General features: G+C 40.7%; 1 protein-coding gene across 3 annotated transcripts; it reads left to right on the top strand.

Moving 5' to 3' along the window:
• The first annotated feature begins 1310 nt into the window (after nucleotides 1–1310).
• Nucleotides 1311–4267, top strand: LOC147437136 (uncharacterized). 3 transcript variants are annotated; one of them, XM_086485856.1, is made up of 5 exons: nucleotides 1311–1633; nucleotides 1750–1811; nucleotides 1894–1912; nucleotides 2076–2112; nucleotides 2526–2778. In XM_086485856.1, exons 1-5 carry the CDS (start codon nucleotides 1626–1628, stop codon nucleotides 2625–2627), a joined length of 228 nt encoding a protein of 75 aa, XP_086341982.1. In that variant the 5' UTR covers nucleotides 1311–1625; the 3' UTR covers nucleotides 2628–2778. The 3 variants fall into 3 exon arrangements, with proteins under 3 accessions (XP_086341982.1, XP_086341981.1, XP_086341980.1); XM_086485855.1 differs by lacking the exon at nucleotides 1894–1912 and having other exon boundaries at nucleotides 1750–1883; nucleotides 2025–2112; nucleotides 2526–2662; XM_086485854.1 differs by lacking the exons at nucleotides 1894–1912; nucleotides 2076–2112 and having other exon boundaries at nucleotides 1312–1633; nucleotides 1750–1883; nucleotides 2526–4267.
• The last annotated feature ends 16919 nt before the right edge of the window (nucleotides 4268–21186 follow it).

Raw genomic sequence — 21186 nt, 5'->3', positions numbered from 1 at the left:
CATAATGTGAGGCTGTGAGCATAGTCTTGCATTTAATGACCACATTTTTTCACTTTTTATTTCGAAAAGCGATATTATTATGTCATCATTTATTAGCGCCGCCCCCCTCACTTGAATTTATCAGTTTCTTTGAATTTACTATTTATCCCGAATTTACTAATCGCCGTTCACGAAAATCGACGGTCAGCTCGTCTTGATTTGACTCTTTTTCCTCCTCCACCCTTGATCCCCTCCATTTAAAGGTGTGCCATATAGAGAGGAGAGGAGCCAACCCCGCAAGCCTCCTCTCTATACGGCACGCCATGTTTTTGGAGGGGATCAATGGTGGAGGAGATAAAAGAGTCAAATCAAGGCGTGATGGCCGTTGATTTTCACGAACGGCGATTAGTAAATTCGGGAAAATTTGGTAAATTCAAGTGCGGGGGGCGGCCCCATTGGGAATGATGACGGAATAATATCACTTTTGGAAGTAAGAGCTTAAAAAGCGAACCATGGATGGGTTGAGTTTGAGACAAGTACAAAGCGAATCATTTTCTTCTTCTCTTAAGCAAAATGTCTCTTTCATTTTGCGCCACTTCTTAAGATCAAGCATCCCTCTATGATCAATCATTTTGAGTGTATGCAAAGACATTGAGGTATCCTCATTGAGTGATGTGATCATTAAACTATATCCATCTCTATCAAATGAGGAGTACTTGGAAGATATATGTTGAGTCACATCCACTGACATGGAGTCCTCAACATTGGCATTATCAGCGTCTTCTTCACTTGAGCTAGTACAGGAGCTTCCCTAGATGCTAAAGTCGTCCTTCGCATCATCCATTTCAACATACCCATCCATGACCACAATAGAGAAGAGTGGAAGGGGGGGAGAAAAAAGGGAATAAGAATTCAGTTGAGGTGTAAGTAAGAGGAGAGAAGGAAAAAACCACACCGCATCCCACTCGAATCTACATAACAACCCGACTTTACCATTTTTGAATGTAAGTTCTTCTTGTGCTTGATGTCTCACACTACTCACACTACCTCCAAAATGATCATAATGTGAGGTTGAGTGCATATTCTTGCATTAATGACCACATACCCTCACTTTTTAGGCTCTTACTTTCAAAAGCGATATTATTCCGTCATCATTCCCAATGGGGCCACCCCCCGCACCTGAATTTACCAATTTTCTCGAATTTACTATTTTTTCCGAATTTACTAATCGTCGTTCACGAAAATCGACTGTCATCACACTTTGATTTGACTCTTTTATCTCCTCCACCATTGCTCCCATCCAAAAACATGGCGTGCCATATAGAGAGGAGGCCCCACAAGCCACCATGCGTAGCACAGTCCACGATCAACAACGATCTGGGACCGTTGATGCCCTCATAGCGTGCGCAGTCATCGACCGTGCGTGACACGTTCTCTCGGACACATCATCAGCTTTCGTCTTCGCCACAGTTGTTCTCTGTGCGTAGATCTGAGGAAGACGATCCTTGGAGGTGGTTGCGCTAGCATGGGGTTGGAGTCTCAGCCCTCAGATGGAGCTTCTGTTGTCAACCTTGCAGATAATCTTCTCCTTCGCCCGGACAATCATCAAATCGATTGTGTGAGCGATTGGGGCCAATTCACCGATTATGATTAGGTGACTGTCTATCTTTGTCTTACTTGTGGTTGTCCTGTTTTTAGGGATGATGACGAGCAAGAGAGTGATTTGACATCGCCTTTCTGCTCTGATTGTTTTGGTTCATTCATTCCCAGCATGGATATTTTCGAGAATGGTGGTTTTCAAGATGATGATTGCATGAAGGGCGTTCACACAGGTGAACATGAGGTCACTTATGAGGCTGATCTTGATGATTGCCATCCAGATGTGGAAGATCATGACCTATCAGGTTTGTGCAGGGGCTTTTCTGGAGGCATGGTACCCTTGAGAACCTTTGCGTTGTAAATATACTTTGAGTTTCATCTTTGATTCATTAAAAATGGTTGATGACCAGAGCTACAAGTTGTTTTATGATGACTGTTGTTTTAAGGGGGAAGGCCAGTCTCATCGTATGCCTGTAATGGCTTCAACCTCAATGGAGGCATGACAACCTTGAGAACAGCTGCAATTTGAATGTAGTCAGTGTTTTTTCTCATCTAAAGTTCATTTGGTTTGCACCTGTACCATTTTTTGAAATCAACTCATTTACTGTTAAGGGCGAAGATTGCCTCGCTACTAATTTCTAAAAAAGTGCATGCCTCTAAGCATAAAGGGAACACTTGTTCTTAGATGTTTTTCACATTTTGTAGCCTTTGATTCCTTCTCTGCAAGTATTTGAGGCAAGAGACGATCGGTAGCTTTCATGCTTCTTGAAATTTTGTAATCAGGATAACTTTGGAACCTTCTTGTTCAAGAATTAGTCTTGTATCTTCAACCTTTCAGGAACAAAAATTCAGAATACTCTAGTTTTGGGCTAGCAATGGTCAATTTTGGATGCATTAACTTTAAGAGGACTGAAGTTTGTGGCACTTATCTCTTACTTTTTTGGCAGGAAATGGATGTAACAGATGCGGCCAGCTTGTCGGCATATGGTCCATTCCTTCAATGTTTACCAGAAAGGGACTGGATCATTGTTTATATATCAAACCGTTAAGGACCCTCAGGGATTGTGTGTTTGCTATTTGGGAAGCTAGAAATGATCAAGAAATTGACGACTTAATCAATGAAGATGCATCTACTCGAGCTTTGTTACCATGTCGAAGGGGCAGCAGAAGGTGGACCCTGATGACAAAATATAAATGCATTACCTCTCTACAAGAGTGGTCAGCCACACAAATACTCTCACATGTACCATCATCCAGCCAAAATCTCTGATGCGATCAATGATGATGGTTCAAGATCTTTTCTCTTTGACATCTACCAATGCCGCAGACAAGCATGCCAAAATTTCCACTCTTAAGACACAAGTCAATTCTTGTGAAGCGGACCTCATTCGAGGTGCAGTTGAGGACCTTGGGCCCATCTAGATCGACATCCATGAGGGGCAACATCAACAAGATGCAAAGCCTCCAATACGATACTCCATGATGAGAAGCACTTCAAGGTAATGTCACGTGCACATGGACCTCGATGTGCATTGTTATGACCTAGAGAGAAGACTAGGTTAGCCAACAAGATTTTGTATCACCATCTTTTGCCTTTGTCCCTTGCATAACACTCTTTGCATAACTGATTGTATAAGGTGCAATAGGGCGATAATGCAATTGGTGGCATAGGTAGTCTAAACTAGTAGTTCACGTGTGTTGTGCATGCAGGTGCATGTCCCACCTGGTGTGTCTTTGCGAAAGACACTTGGCATACTTTAGTGAGTCCTTAGAAAATTTATTTCTATGTGGAGACACCTACATCGTTATTCAAGTTAATACTCATACAAGATGACCCTAGGGGTCAATTTCTAGAGCAACCAAGCAACAAAAGACATCAGTTGGGGTGCCCTCTTGCAGTCATACCTCTCTTTTTCCAGGATTCCCCTTGCGTTGTTATAGTGGGAGGCAAGTGACCTGTTGGGCGGCATTTTGTTGCGATGGAAGGTTTCGAGGGCTCAGCCATAGCTAGCATTGAGCATATGCGATCTTTTGGAGGGCTTTTGGTGGCGAAGAAACGACTGAATTAGCCTTCCTCCTTTGCATTTTTCCTTCTACCTATCAAAATAGGCAGCAGCAGATGTGATGAAATGGTTGTCTTGTGATGACACGGACTGGCCTCAAATTTGGCTCGATTTCACTGGGACCCTCCTCCTTGTGAGAATAGGTACAAGGAGGGAGAGAGAGAGAGAGAGAGAGAGAGGGAGAGACTTTTTAAAGTCTATGTGAGGCCGAAGTAGTGAGACAAACCAAGTATACATGTGGGTTATGTCTTCCATCTATCAGACAATCCAAACTGGTACAAAATAAAGAGCAAACCTTGGGGGGGATGGAGCTCTGTACTAGGGAGGTGTGCATGTCTATATGCTCAGGGTAGTACAACCACGCAGATGCATCAAGCTAGCTAGCTCCATCTTGTTGTGCTAACAGGGTTGTGTAGAATGCGGAACATGGGTTGATCGGGATCAAGGACTGTCCGGATGAACGTAGCCAGGTCAACCATTATCTGGGCTCGTCTCTCCTCAGCAGGTCGATGCTCCCGAGTCTCGATCTCCTCGATCTGTTTGTGGTGGAGTTGTGGGGCCCGACATCCAGTAATACCCGGAGATCGTCTGACCTGGCTACATACATACATACATACACACACACACACACACATATATATATATACGTATATGTATGTATATGTATATATATATATATATATATATATATATATATATATATATATATATATATATATATATACACACACACACACACACATATATATACGTATATGTATATGTATGTATATGTATATGTATGTATATGTATATGTATATGTATATATATATATATATATATATATATATATATATATATATATATATATATATATATATATATATATATATATACATATACATATACATATACATACATATACATATACGTATATATATATGTGTGTGTGTGTGTGTGTGTGTATATATATATATATATATATATATATATATATATATATATATATATATATATAGCGAGAGAGAGAGAGAGAGAGAGAGAGAGAGAGAGAGAGAGAGAGATCTATTTAGGTTTATTAGAGGCCAAATTCCGCCTGGGAGACAAATCAAATATACATGTGTGTCCCCTCTCCTATCAAGGAAGGACAAAAGTACACAAAAACAAAGTGTGGTCTTGTGGTACACGGTGAGTGTGATTTATGGGAGACTACGATACAAGATGCATGATATATTGGAGGGGGGCGGGGGGATACTATTGCCAGGGGGTATTGGTGAACATCTATATGCTAAAAGAAGTACAAACATGAAGTGCATCAAACTGTCCTATCTCAATTTGGGGGTGTAAGAACTGGTACATGTTTAAATTAAAGTGTTCAAGGGATGGGAATTGAGGCTCGCTTTGTCACAAGAGTCGCTCTTTGGTTATTGATCAAGTAGTGAACTAATTTAAGCTCTTGGTCTTCTCTCTTATAACTATTAACAACATGCTTTGTATGTGTTGTAAAGTGAAATGGGATGACTACATGTACATGAATTGAGGATCATGGGTTCTTGTTTGTCTCATTCAATTTTTGAAGGAGATTTTGAATACAATGACACATTAGAACTTTTTTGAGTTCTTTTGGAGGGCCATTAAGTGGAGAGAGAAAAAAACGCGCATCCAATGAGAACACTTCAAACAGGACGTTCAAAAATCCCAAAAATGAGCTTTAAAATGGCTATTTCGCTGAAATTTGGGACCGAAACAAGCTGTTTGACGGTGAGAATGGCCCTTTCACCATAGTCAAAATCCACCTTCTACCATTAATGTTCTTGGTGTTTTCGGAAACTGAAAAAGTTTGGGGTCCCGGATGACAGTAGGGGTGTCTCCTTAGCGGAAAAACTTGTCCCTACTTTTGAAGTAGCTGCTTCCTTCCCTCCTTGATCTTCATCTTCATCTCCATCACCATCTCCAATTTGATTATCAACAAAGTTACTCCTTTCTCCTCTATTATGGATGAACCTCGTAGGTATAGTACTTAGTACACGTTCAACTCAGAGGAGGTTAAAGTCTTTTGTTTTCTCAATCCTCATATGTAACTCAATCAATGCTGCTAATAAATGGACAAAGATACAAACAAGCAAGGGATCTTGGGTGCGTATGTAGCCTCGTAGAAGGAAGAGACCTCAACAGTCCAACATGTACAGGTCTTCCTCGAAGGATCGAGTAATGGATTTCAAAATTGAGGTTGGGAGAAAGACTAGCAAAGAGGTCCTTGTGCAACATGTTTGGACTCATGGTGATATTATGCAACATGGTGGTGATTGTTCCCCATTCAAAACTCCTAGAAGCAATTGTAAGTTATGCAGGTTCTTTGTCATTTAAAAGCCTCTTTATGTTAATGATTGTTTCTAAGTTTCTTTATAACATTGTTGCAGTCTTGTACCCCTGTTCCTATCAAGAATGGGAGCCTATGGAGTGCATCATTGGCCTCATTTATGTTGTATATGCTCACATTAAACATATTTAGTATGAGGATATAAGCCATAGGAGTCTAGTTGATGCTAGTATTTTCTTCTATGACCATTTCTATCAACCTGAAAGAAACCACGGAGTAGGTTCCTTGATTTACTTACCTTTGAAGGAGGACTAGAATTATATAGGTTGGCCAATTTTTGACTATTTTGCTCTTGAATCTGTTAAAAGCAATCTTTTCAAGGATGTTCAAAGTTCACTAAGGCCTATTGTATCGACAAATCTCCTCAAGATAGTTCTATTAATCAGTGTTCATTGAGTTGTTTGGTTCACATCCCATTAGAATTTATAGAACAATGTTGTTGTGCAATGGTCTCAATACTGTGTTTTGCAATGCCCTTCTCGAAAATGGTTGGCATACGAAGGAGTCAACGGGTATTGTCAGCGAGATTGCACTTGACAGGTTAATAGTACTCAAGTACATGATTGCCACACAATACTATCATTCTGGTATAAACGATCTTGACTTATCGATGGCGTGCTTGTGTCGATGGATCAAGAGGTAGCTAGCCTGGAAGGCAATAGTGTGATGCACATAGAGGTCACTGACAATGATGAAAATCTATTAGCAACCATTGGGGAGCTGAGCACGTTGTCTCAATTGCGACAGGATAATCTGTAGGAGAGCCTCGCATAGATAGACCCATTTTTTTTCCATTCACGATGGATGCAAGTTGCTGCGGAGAAGGGAGAAGGCGATTCAGTGAGGAAAAGTGAAGATAGTGTAGTCGTAGGGTTTGAATGAGTCTTTGTAACAAACATACTTGAGGTGATCTACTAAATGATTTCTGTTTGGACCATTCGTCCTCATGAATTCATAATTTTTTTGGTGTTTCAATACGTGCCATACTTAACGTCTTACAAAAAAAAAAGTGTCTTTGAATGTAAGTTAGAACATTTCTAGCTTGCAAATAGATGCTCACAAAAATGGGGTATTTATTACATAATCAGTTGTCGATGTCTCTGTTAAAGACAAACCATATAGGTATGATATTAACTGACTTTCTAGGTAATCATCATTTGGAGCTCAATCAAAAGGCTAAATGCATATACACAAGCCAGGTGGGTTATCTACAGATTTCTCTAGGGTATTGTCTATAAGAATTGTATTGTACAAATCAAACTGATTGGGAAAACACAAAAAAGATTCATTAGGAGATTTCGGAGGTCTTTTAGAGGGCCTTGTTCTTCTCTCTATGAAACTCTTGTGTCTCTAGTGTAGAGTGGTCCATAGCTGAAAACTTAGCTCGTAACTTTCGCACAACTTGCCATATACAAGGAACATTCTTTTTATGCAGCTGCAAGCAGATAAGTTTGTTATGATTTCAACACAATCATTGTATGCATTCCTTATTGCACATCCATCCAAATTCTAATTTTGAATACTCACAATCTTAATTCTGGATGTATTCCTCGAATTGAGTTTAGAATATAGACAACTGGCTTGTCAAGATCAATGCAAACCAAGCTCCAGTGGTGGTGTTTTTCATTCTGAGAAAGACAAAAGAGTTGATGATCTATGATATATATTTCTGGCTAACTTTGTGTAGGTAGGTGGCACTTGATCAAACTACAAGACAAATACTGGAAGTTATTCTCTAATCTAATGACTGAATAAAAGTATGTTGAAGCTAGTGAAACCATCTTACTTTAGGCACATATAGACAATTGAATCAGTTATTGAGCATCTGGATCCTTCAATATATTAATGTCAACAAAATCTCTCTCTCTCTCTCTCTCTCTCTCTCTCTCTCTCTCTCTCTCTCTCTCTCTCTCTCTCTCTCTCTCTCTCTCTCTCTCTCTCTCTCTCTCTCTCTCGCGTGCATCCGTTTTTTGACCTAGTAGACAAGAGTTCACTCTTTTGATCATAACTTCTTCATCCAATCTCCGATTTGGGTGATCTATAGCTTCAATCGAAGAGCACGACATCCTCTACACATAGATGTAAAGACATAATTTTTTGAAAGTTATGGAAGGAATTTTTGTAACAGCATTTCTGAAGTGAACATGTTCAAGAAAGTTGACTTTCATCTCTTATTTTACATACAATGTCTTCCGGCACTCGCAAGGGTTCTTCTTCTTCAACAAGGTCCACAACCATTGTGAAAAATGATCCCAAATCTCCTAAGTGTGGAGATAGCAACACAACCACTCAACCAACAACATAGGAAATCATGATCATGACATACTTGGTATTGTTGGAAGAGATCGTAAACAAACAAGGCGAAGACTTACGGGCACTTGCAATGGAAAATGGCACGCTAAGGGTACTTGTGCTTGAGAATGAGAATCTTAAGAGGACACTTGAGATGCAAACAACATGTTTGATGAAACTTGAAGAGGAAGTCAAAGAATGTAAACGCTCTCTTGTGGACTTGAATGCTTTAAAGGAGCGCATGAGCAAAGTAGAGCATGACCATGTATTGAAAGAGGAGAAATTTGACACCATGAGCCAGGATGTATGCGACATGAAAAATATATGCACAAACAAGTCTTGGGTTGATGTATGTGGTAAAAATTTGGTTCCTAATTTCTCACTCATGCAAGCTATGACTCAAACAAAGAATGTTGAGAATGTGGATGTGGAGGAGTTGAAGGAACAATGATAATAGTTGTGCAATGGAAATGACCTATGAACTTTGAGAGTAGCGGAAATAAGAGAAAGCACTTTTGTGGAATTACTTTGTGAGCATAGAGGGTGAACTTAATTGATGGTAGCAACATAAACATCGAATTTAGTTAGCTTGGCATGAACAATACTTTTGCAAGAGAGAGATTTTAGAGAACATGACAACAGTTGAGAACCGGATTTATGTGGAGCCGGTTCCCCCTCCAATAGGCATTTGTACTATAGTTTCTCCCATGACAAGTTAGATCTATTTGAGGGATACAAAATGTTTTGTATGTGAATATCGCACTATTAAGCAACAAAATATGCGTCGCAAGGCATATGAAGAAAAGAATAAGAAAAACAAGGAGATCTCTCACGAAGAAAATGTGCCCAAGGAGGACGCAAGTCCCTCGAGCAAATAGGGATGCACAACCTATGAGACCGACTTACAATTGAAAATATGCGTTTGGAATTGCAATGGATACCCATGGAATACGGGGTTTGGCATTGATGAACTAACAAGCAAAGACGATGTCGTACTTCTTGTTGAAACTTGGGAGCATGATACACAAAGGATTAACGACTTGGAGGATTACAATGTACATTCATTGATGTGATCAAAGAATCTCAATCAACGAAGATGACAAGGAGGGGTAGCATTTATGGTTAAGAAAGGATTGGAAGATTTTGTACCAATTGTGAAAGATGACAAGTACAAACGTTATGTATGGCTGAAAATTATGACACCAAAAAGAGCACCCATTTTTGTAGCCGGTTGCTACATTCCTCATCATGATTCCCCTTTTATGCTTGCATGGATAGAGATCAACCATTTTTTGATTTAGAAGAGGACATTGCTTATTTCAAAGGAAAAGGTGATGTCATTGTATTTGGGGATATGAATGCTTACACAAAAACATTGCAACATGATACTCAACAATTTGATATGCCATACATTTCAAGGGAGCTGGAGGAAGTTCACTTGCATGATCATACTTCAATGGATGTGAAAGAGCCAGATCACTATGGAAAGTTACTTTTACACATGTGTAATAGCACGAGTATGCTCATTGCCAATGGGGGAAGAAAAAAAAGATAAAAGCCCATGAACACGAGAAGGAAGATAAGGAAGAGGTAGACCTTGAGCAAGTTTTCATTATCTCCACTTATTTGAAGTAACTCTCAAGGAAAGAATATGTAAAGTTTTCTCTTTACAAAAAGATGTAATGTTTACAAACTGCTCTCATGTAGAGAGTATGTAATATTTTCAACTAGCATATGTACTGTTTTGCTATTTACAAAATGTTGGAAAATACTTTTGGGGGTTTCGAGAGTCCTAGGACTCTTTTTTGCGCTTGCCTCCTTTGTCCTTATTGGAATCTTCCTTGGAGTTTTTGGCTCTTCTTATTTCTCTTTGCCCTCCTTAGGCTTTGTCTCTTTTGTTGTCTTTTTTTGCTTCTCTTCCTCCTTGGGCTCTGGCTCTGTTGGTGTTTTCTGCTTATCTTCCTCTCTGGTCTTTGGTTCTTCTGATGTCCTGTGCTTCTTCTTTGTGCCCTTCTTCTGCTCCTCTTTGGCATGTGTTTGTGGTTTTCTAGGGATATTTATGAGAGAAAAATGCTTTTTTCCTTTATTCTCTTCCTTTGGAACCTCCTTGGGCTTCTCTTTCTTTTTGGGCTTCTCTTTCTTGGGATTTTATTCCTCTACCTTTGGTCTTTTGTGTGGATCTTTCTTGCCCTCTATGTGATTCTTGACAGATTCCTTTGGCTTCTACGGTGCTGCTATGGGTAGTAGAATCTTGACACTGACCATATACCTAATCAACTTTGGACTTATCCACCAAACAGAGTTGTCGGTGTGGCAATTTCTATTGATCTAGCAAAGAAAGATTAGTGTGTTAGCTCTCAAAAACATTTCAAGTAACAACTATATTTATATGGTCAAATGCTTACTCTAATATTGTTTTTTGGGTTGCGATAGGTGTAGTCAACCACTAAATTTTCATATGTTATCACTCTCTATCCACATGAGAAAGCCTCGTTCTACAAGGGTGACTACACAAATTACAAAAGGGACGAAATAAATAAACTATTAAAAAATGTATTTACTTACAACTTAATAGCACCATACCTTCACATTTAAGATCTAAATGTCATCCATGAGCTTTGTGATAGGAGGACATTGCTCAATTTCCTCTATTAGCCTTGAGGAAGCCCTATTTAGAAAGATTCAAATAATTGTTTCAAAATAACTGAAAGTGGGAGCACTGGCTAGAGTATTTGGACAATTACACTTACAGCCTAGCCATTCCATGGTGGCCCTCAAGATGGTTTAATATGAAACATGTTTTATAAATGATATCAATTTCAATTAAACTCCAATGTGTGGTGTGGCAAGACCACTCGACATTGCCAAAAGCCTCCAAGATGAAAATCTCAAAATGATATAGGGTTGCAAAAGAACATACCTCTCATGGTAGGGACAGCGAAGGAGCTCAAAAGTCCAAAATCAATATTGGCTAGCCAATTACTTATGTCAAAATCAATTCTCAAATAGTGAGAGATGACTGGTCAACCATGTTCACTTTATGTTGGACATCCAACTTATAGTCATGCATCAATAATCTACAAAGAAATTCAAAGATCACTTATTAACTACAAGAACAACCTACAAAAACACATATAGAACATTGATGGTTAGGAAAACCTCAAGGATGCTAGGATAATATGTTCATTGATCTCTTTTTTCTAGTGTTTGAGAATGTTCAATAAACTCAGATCCAGGGAAATATTATATTTTCTTTAAAGAATGTCATTTTCTAAGAAGGTAGCTAGCAGTCTAAAGCCTTTGGGATTAACACTTCTAAGAAATGAAAGGAGTTGAGCTTAAATCTCCATGAGTTCCTTTGTTTCGAGCTCCTCCCTATCAACTTTGATCTCCTCCCCTTCTTTTAGAACATCCTCCTTCTCTATCATTTCCTCAATCACCACTTCAGACTCTTTTGCATTTCTTGATGGGGGTATGTTGAGGATGTTGAAGGTTTTCTCATCTTGAAGAGGTATTGATTCAAGAATTTTCTCCTCAAGATAATCATATCTTTGTCGGTAAGTGTGACCTTGTGAGAGTGGGTTGCACATAGGTAGGCATCTTGGAAGAGCTCAATTAAAGAGTCCTTAGCAACCTCTTGCATACATGCTAAGGCACCTCTTGTTCACCTCATATCAATCTTAAATTGCTTTTGTATTTTCCTACAAATCCTTTGAAAAGGAAGTCATGGAATTGCAATTGTCAGAGCATTCTGTGTTCTGCATATCTCCCTCAAGCATCTCACCTTCTGAAAGAATCTCCTTTTCTTTACATGTGGGAGTTTCTTACCAACTCCCTTTTTGCTTGGTTGCTTGGAAGATGTAGCTCCTTTACCTCCCGTTGAGCTCTCACCTTTGTCTCCCTTTAAGCTCTCACCTTTATCTCCCTTTGAGCTCTCACCTTTATCTCCTTTAGAGTTCTCACCTTTGTCTCATGGCTTGATATCTTCTGGTGTTCCTTTGACATTTCTTGATTTGACATATTCTCTAGGAACATTCCTTGCAGTTTGTTTTGTCCTTGCCATATCTGAAGTTTATACCTAAAAGAGAGAGAATATAGAGCCACTTTACTTTCAATTTCAAAATTAATACACTATCTTAAACTTACTCTTCATTCGCTTGAAGAGGACACAACCTCAAAACGTTGCACCAAAAATTGAGGTTGTGTCCTCCCTACGTGAAAATAGTGTAGCCAACAGACACATGTCCAACTACTCTATTTTCACTTAATGAATACATAACCACAAAAAAATAATTCACAAAAGCTTTTGTGTCCTCCCAACATAAAAATAGTGTAGCTGGAGACACATGGATGCATGTCCGACTACTCTATTTTCGCTTAAGGAGGACAAAACCTTAAAATAAATTTCACAAAATATTTTGTCTCCTCCCTACACAAAAATAGTGTAGAAAAACGCATGTCCAACTACACTATTTTTGCATAGGGAGGACACAAACTAAAAAGAAATTCACAAAAGATTTTGTGTCCTCCCCACACGAAAGTAGTGTAGTCAAACATGCGTCCGACTACACTATTTTTGTGTGGGGAGTACATAGATTGATTAAAAAAATTGTATCAAAAAATTTACATAGAATACATGTACAAATTTGAAACTTCACCTCACAATTGTTGAGAGAGAGAGAGAGAGAGAGAGAGAGAGAGAGAGAGAGAGAGAGAGAGAGAGAGAGAGAGAGAGAGAGAGAGAGCTTGAGGTCTTGCACACTCGCACGCGCGCACACACACACACACACACAAATATGGGGGCAAAATATTGTTCTTCTTCTTCTTCCCTAACTCAAGATAAGAGTTCTATTAAACCATAAGGGAAAATACAACAAAAAAGGGAACTAGTACAATGATCTAATGTAAACCAATCTTGAGTGAGGTGACTGGATAAGTGTGCCATTACTCCGGTAGGTAGACCAACTTGGTGCAGTACAACTGTAGTATCGTTGGAAAAGATATGCGTATTCACCAAGGGAAAATACAACATAAAATGGAACTAGTACAATGGTCTAGTGTAAACCGCTAGTGAGTGAGGCGAGTGGATAAGTGTGCCATTACTCCAATAGGTAGACCAACTTGGTGTCGTACAACTGTAGTATCAAGATAAAAGGTCTACAAAACCATAAGTAAAAATACAACATAAAAGGGAACTAGTACAATGATCTAGTGTAAACTGCTAGTAGTGAGTGAGGTGAGTTGATAGATGTGTCATTACTCCGGTAGGTAGACCAACTTGGTGTAGTACAATTGTAGTATCACTGGCAAAGATATGCGTATCCACCAAGGCACGCTAGTGATGATGAATGTCTTGGTGGTATTCATCCAGGTGTCATACATGTTGAGCATGATATCTCAACACTCCTCCTCAAGCTCAATTCCATCTCCCGTATGCCAAGCATCACTCAAAATCACCATAGCTTCTCTGCTCCAAGGGCCTTCGTGAAGATATCTACAACCTCCTCATCCATCACCACATACTCACGGTCGATGTTTCTGCCAAGACCCTCTCTCTAATGAAGTGGTAGTGCACCTCAATGTAATTTTTCCTGGCATGAAACACTGGGTTTTGTACCAACTGCATGTTGTTAAGGTTGTCAAAATAGATGAAAATCAACCTCTGTACCTGTACTCCAAAGCACTAAAGTAGCAATCCGAGCCATGCTACCTCACATGCCACCACTGCAACACCGCTTTGATCTTCCTCTGTACTCAAAAGAGCATCATAGGTTTCTTCTTGCTGCTCCATGTGATAGCAACACTCCAAATGAAAACATGAATCTATTGGTAGACCTGCGATCGTATGTACTACCAACCCAATATGCATGAGTGTAGCCATAGAGATGGAACTCCACATCAGTCCTATAAAAGAGTGCATAATCCAAAGTAGCACTCACATAGCACAGAGTGTGCCTCACCACATCCAGGTGCCGTTTCTTGGGAGATTGCATAAACTACTTACCAATCCAAATGTGTTACTCAAGTCGGGACGTGAAATAATCAAGTATATCAAGCTACCCACAATCTTCCTGTACATGGTAGAATTATCAAGCACTTGACCCACATCATTCCCCAACTTAAAATTTTAATCTAAGGGCATCATAATTGGCTTACAATCATCAGTCATACCATACTTTTTCAACATATCCAAGGCATATTGTCTTTGGGACAACCATACACCCTCTTCTGTGCAAATGATTTCAATGCCCAAGAAATACCGCAAGGCTCTGAAGTCTTTCATCTCAAATGCTTGCATAAGTAGAGCATGTATACCTTCTACTTTAGCCATATTATCACCTCCAACAATCAAATCTGAAGGGGATCGGGGAGCACCACAGACAGAGAGTGAGAGAGAGAGAGAGAAGACACACACAATGTGGGTGGGGAGACTCAAAGAGTGAGCAGCCCCCTATACACTTATGCTATGTATAAGGTATACAAGTCAGTGGGCGCCCAGACTCTGGGCGGCCGGGCAAGGCACAGGCGCCTATACCCCAACAACCTCCCACTTAAAGGCGACTGTGCCTTTAAGCAAGGGAACCTAGTCTAAAGACTAAAAAAGGTGAGAGAAAACCGCTCTCAACCGATGCCCACTGGCTGGCTGTGATCGTGTGCATCCGGCTGTCCTGCTCCCGTGTAAGTCCATACACCACCAGACGTACCGCACACGTACTGCAAGTATGTACGCAATACCTGCAAACCTCCCCTATGCTCTATGCCAAGATCAGTCATCGAACGACTGATCAACCCTGCTGCAAATGCTCCCACTGCAGCTGCTATGTCGGGCCTCGAGATCAGCATCTCGTACATGAGACCACCGAATGCCGATGCAATGCTAGCGGGCCCTGCTAGCTCTACGGAGCATGCATCAACATATATATCCCTGGCAATAGGCATCTCTGACTGACAAGGCGTGTCAGCCACATGCATCTCCTGACTGTCCGCAAAAGACGCATCAACCTGTCGTGCAACCTCAGAGCAAACCAGCTGCTCTAGGTGTCTGCTGGAAGACATATCCTGCACAACTATATCCCCATGCTCACTGTCGAGCATAGAAAGGAATGACTGCATAATTGTTGACATCTCAGCCTCCTCTGCAATCATCCACTGCAAACATGACCACTCAATCTGCTGTGACTCACTAGAGCTCTCATGCTCTAACTCCGTATGCATAGACTCTTGCACAACGTCCTCCTGTCGTGACTCACTAGAGCAAGACCGCTCTACCTGTCTATCCTGCATAGAAGTATCTCGCACAACTGACTCTCTGCTTTGCTCAGTCACTAGCAAAGCATGCATGTCTGACTCTGTCACCTCTCTATGTGACTGCTCAAGTCGTGCCCCAACCGTGTGCACAACGATCTCACTACTCTGCACTCCATGCAAAGCATCCTGCAACCCACAAGCAAAAGAGACTCGCCTGCTCTCTCGCTCTCTACCTGGCTGCATGATCACAGAGACAACACCGTCTCTCACGTGATCCACATGCAATGGGTAACGTGTACCACTCCTGGCACCTCTCGCAATCACTAGCGAACCCAAATGCATCACAAAATCTCGCTCTCGTAGCGAAATCTGACATCCACTATCCCGTAACTGTCTGACTGAGATCAAATCCCGTCTCAGATCTGGCACATAACGCACATGACGCAGGGTAAATCTCATACCACTGGGCAAGGACAAACATACATCTCCTGTACCCTCAATGTCATACATAGCACCATCAGCCATGTGCACACAACCAAGTCTCCCACTAGAAAACGTGCTAAACCACTCACGATGCGACGTGACATGGAAAGTAGCATCTGAATCTAGTAACCAATGTGAAGACAATGTGCAATCCGATATGCAATCCGTAGACATAAGATCGTCTGAAGACAAGCTAGATGTAAATATGGCATCGCCATCACAAGCATACTCAGTAACCACCGTACTGATCTCACTAGCATCTGTCATGCCCAAATCTGCATCACGCATCTGTCGCCTCCGTTGTCTCAAACGCCTGAAACATCGACGCCTAATGTGCCCTCTATGTCCACAATGCCAACATGTCACATGTCGGCGTACTCGTGAATGTACATGTCTCACACGATTCCGTGATGACTCAGATCTATCATACATATCATGTAATCTGCGCCAAAGTGCTCTCGAAGTAGTCTCATACATAACAAGAGCATATACAGATTCCGCAAGGTGTAAAGAGAGCGTAGATAGTGCCATCTCCTCTAGCTCCTGCCACTGATCGTCAGACATGTTTGAAGGTCTACCTACATCACCACTCAATGGTCGATGCAACCCTCGCTGTGTCAATGCATCAAGCATACACTCTCTCCATGCCGCAAAGTCTGACCCATCAAACACGCGCATCTGTGAGAGGTCACAATCTGATCGATCACCTGTCTCTGCCATGAGCACAATGTAGCAAACTAGAAAGCAAAACCACCTCATCAACAACACCTCAAAACTGTCTACCAATATGGCCAGAAACACAATGTAAAACCTGTGAGACACACTCCAAAATAGAGCTCCCGCAATGTCAATACAAGCCTCGCCTGCTCTAGTATCACACTGCAATCTGTGAGCTAATCACCAAGCCCACACTGTGCGGTATCGATGCATACACACGCACAAATCTCCCACCTGCAGAGAACACCGCACACAAATGCTGAGTGCAACCCGCAATCTCTACCTAGATCGCATAAATGGTGCGCATAAAACTCCTGGGAAAATTTCGCCAGAGTTTTGTCAGTAAAACGGCCACAAAACCAGTAACCAAACTGACTGCACGCTCAAAACCATGAGCAACCAAAGCGCATCAAACCGTACTCCAAATGCATGCACCAATCTCCACACTTTGCATACATCATTGCAAACACCTGCAAATCTAGTACACAAATATCTGCTCTACCTGTGACTGCCAAAAAACATGCTCGAGGCATACATTGCCAAGCTCAAAATGCAATCACATTAGTCTCCCTGAGCATCAAACCACATAAGGCATACATCGTATCCTCCCACCTGTGAGGAAACTTGCAGCAAATATCACTCTCACATCTGAGAGCAAACCATGTGTGGAATCCTCGACACACAATAAACAACTGCTGCTGCAGAAAATTCAGCGTTCAGAATTTTAAAATTCTGATATGACGAGCGCGTCCGGAGCGTGCCAAAACCCCAAGGTAGACTCCTGGATCATATGTATCCGAGTCCGGGTGTGAAAGCTATGCCAAAAACAGTGTTTTTGGGACCCGAAAGTGCACAAATAAACTTGCTGCTGTACCTGCTGTAATTCAAAGCATAATTTCAGCAAATAGACATCACCATCGCGTCCGGAGCGTGCCAAAACCCTGACCTAGACTCCTGGATCATGTAGATCTGACTCTGTATGACGGAGCTACGCGAAAAACTGCGTTTTAGAGCCCAAAAATGGCAAAAACGAGCTGCACACAGTCTTGAACCTGCTCCTGCTCCACTCTGCGTGATGCAATGTCCTCTCAATGCAAGCTCCAACACAAGAGCTCTGCCACAACAGCATCCAAGCACTCGAATGTCAAGCTCTCCTCCGCCGAGCACTTCTCTAACGAGCTCCACTGAGCTCAAAAGCTCCTCTCACCAAGGAAGCCGCAACCGCCTCCTCGACCAAGCTTGACCACACCAAGCTCCTAAGCTCCAAAGACAATGCTCCTCAAGCTAAAATCGCTCTTCGTGAAACTCCGCGATCGAACTCCACCGTCGAAAGCGAGCGAGCTATCGCCTCGAAGCTCTCAAAGCCGTCGTGCTCTCCGCGGTCACCATAGCTCTGATACCAATTGAAGGGGATCGGGGAGCACCACAGACAGAGAGTGAGAGAGAGAGAGAGAAGACACACATGATGTGGGTGGGGAGACTCAAAGAGTGAGCAGCCCCCTATACACTTATGCTATGTATAAGGTATACAAGTCAGTGGGCGCCCAGACTCTGGGCGGCCGGGCAAGGCACAGGCGCCGGCCTATACCCCAACAAAATCATCTACATAAATGCATATCACCACAAGTCATACCTCATTCTTCTGCACATACAATGAATGGTCTACATCAAACATTTCAAAGCCCAATGGGATGATGAATGCCAAAATCCTTTCATACCAAGCTCTATGTGCTTCCTTCAGCCCATACAATGATTATTTTAACCTGCATACAAGGCCATGTAGCCTCATATTTGCACAATCTTGTGGTTGCTCCATATAAAAAACTTCCTCCAAGTCTCCATTCAAAAACACATTTTTTACATCCATTTGCTTCAACACCCATTTTAAAGCGGCAGCCACTGCAATAAACACAAGAACGATAGCCATCTTCGATACGGGAATGAATGTCTACTCATCCCATAATTTTGTGCATAACCTTCGGTCACAAGTCTGGCCTTGTACCTACTCACACTGCCATTAGCATTATAATTTATTTTGTAAACCAACTTACATCCAATTTCCTTCTTTCCATTTTTTTGGAGTTTTTATAGAGGGTATGCAAAACTCCTCATCCAAAATCTGTTCAGATCCACTACTATCGTCATCATCATGACCAACACTCAAATTTGGAAACTTTGGGGCATCATAAACTTTTTTCTTCCCTTTCCTTGAGACATTTGAAGAGTTAGCAAGACTTACTCTTTCAGGGAACCGCCACTCCATGGATGACCCTTACAACCCACTCAAGACTCGTGATTGTGCACCTGTATTTTTTGCAGACATATTCTCTCTTATATTAGCCCCCAAATCATCTTTTACATCAGCATACCAACTTGCCATTTCATCAAAAGAAACATCCTTGCTCACGCTCACTTTACCCATGATAGGATTGTAACATTTATAATCTTTTTGCTCAAGGGAATAGCCAATGAACACACATTTTTCTACTTTCGGATCAAGCTTACTTCTTATCTCATCCGACACATGCACATAATCAATACATTTGAACACTTTAAAATGTGATACATCTGGTTTTTCACCACTAAACTTCTCTTTTGGTGTCATATCATGTACTATAATTGTAGGGGTCCTGTTCAAAATGTAAACACCTATAGCAACAACCTTAACCCAATAACAATGAGGCATGTTATTCTCATTCATCAACACTCTAGAAAATTCTACAATGTATGTGCTCTTTTGCTTAGCAACACAATTTGGTGCAGAGTATACCTTCATGAAAACTGTCTCTGAATTCCATGCTATTTTAGAAAACCATTGAATTCATTGGAGAAGTATTTTTCCCCTTTATTTGACCTTAAACATTGTACATGTTTCCCAGTATGTTTTTCAACCATAACTTTGAAATTTTGAAAGTGCATAAACACCTCACTTTTTTGCTTCATGAAATAGACGCATACCTTCCTCGTATGGTCATCAATGAAACTCATGTAGTATCTATATCCACCCACAGATGCAGTCTTTGCCAGAACCCATACATATGTATGCATTAAATCCATGCTTACATGCTTATCATGAGGAAAGGATGCTTTTGCCTACTTTCCAAATTGACAAGCTTCACAAACGTTTTGCATTTCAGTAACTTTATATATTGGAAAACCTATAACCATATCTTTAGTTTGCATCATCTTCAGCCTCTGCAAATCTACATGACTAATATGTTTGTGCCAAATCTCAATACTTGGAACAACAATTGCACCTCCTACAAACATGGCAACATTCACCCCGGGCACATTTACATCCAAAGTAAACATTACAACGGTATAGTGTGAACCGCTAGTCACTGAGGTGAATGGATAAGTGTGCCATCACTTCAATAGGTAGACCAACTCGGTGTAGTACATCTGTAGTATCACTGGCAAAGATATACGTATCCACTTTTTTCTCACATTTTCACATACCAAAGGGTACCATAAAATAGAATTGGATTTTGTTTTTTTACAGATTGAATAGGAAAAGGGTGTATTTTATTTGTCAAAAATTCACTAGATAAGGAGTTTTATAAATAGTCCTTGAATGCACGCAATATACACAATTTATACATAGAGACCCCCCCCCCCCCCTTGGAAGCAAAATTAGTGTAGTCGGACATGCGTCTATAGACTACACTAATTTTGCGTAAGGAGGACATAACTGCAAATTTTCTTTTAAATATTGGCACTACAAACATTTCTATATATATATATATATATATATATGCTTTCTCAAATATACTATCTTCGCTACATGAAAATAGTGTAGTTGGATGCGTTCGACTACACTATTTTTGCGAAGGAAGGACACAACTTTCAAACTTTTTTTAAAGAGTTAACATGACACATATTTTAATGTACATTGTTTTTTAACACAAGCGCAAGATTCTTTAAGGTTTATTCCTTGTTGTGTAGAAAAGATGACTAGGAAGAGTTTGGAGGGTGTGGATATTGGAGAAGTTGAGGAGACAAGTGATGACATGCGAGACCTACTACTAAGTTAAGAAATTGTCAAAGTTTTCCTATGTCAAGGAAATGCTTTGATCTGGAGAGATTTTTGGAAGGCTTCAACAATGAAATTCTTGACTACTAGAAGGCTTTTTCTGATCTTACCAAGGAGCACAAGGTTGGCAACTTTGTACACTTTAATGATATTTTTAAGGCAGGAAATCAAGCTCCAAGAAGCTGGCATTACTCCAAGATGATTGGAAGAAAGTCCATAACCCTTGTGAGTGGCATGAAAATCATGGTTGTAAGCTTATGATTGAAAACATTGCATTTTTTCTCTTTTTAACTCTTATTCCAATAGAGGAAGGAGAGTCCAAATCTCTGCAAATCACAACAGCTGTGAATGTCCAAGATGTGGAGGAAACTCCTAAAGATTTTAGAGATGAAATGTAGAGGCTTCAAATCAA

This window comes from Adiantum capillus-veneris, chromosome 17 (genome assembly GCF_014529385.1).
Source record: "Adiantum capillus-veneris isolate H3 chromosome 17, ASM1452938v2, whole genome shotgun sequence".
NCBI classification, from domain to species: Eukaryota; Viridiplantae; Streptophyta; class Polypodiopsida; order Polypodiales; family Pteridaceae; genus Adiantum; species Adiantum capillus-veneris.
The sequence above is the reverse complement of the archived record's forward strand: the minus strand, read 5'-3'. Positions and strand labels throughout refer to the sequence as shown.

Excerpts from the sequence above, each read along its gene's own strand:
- LOC147437136 (XM_086485854.1), top strand. Across the intron at positions 1,884-2,525 it reads GGAAGATCATGACCTATCAG|GAAATGGATGTAACAGATGC; the intron begins GTTTGTGCAGGG and ends CTTTTTTGGCAG.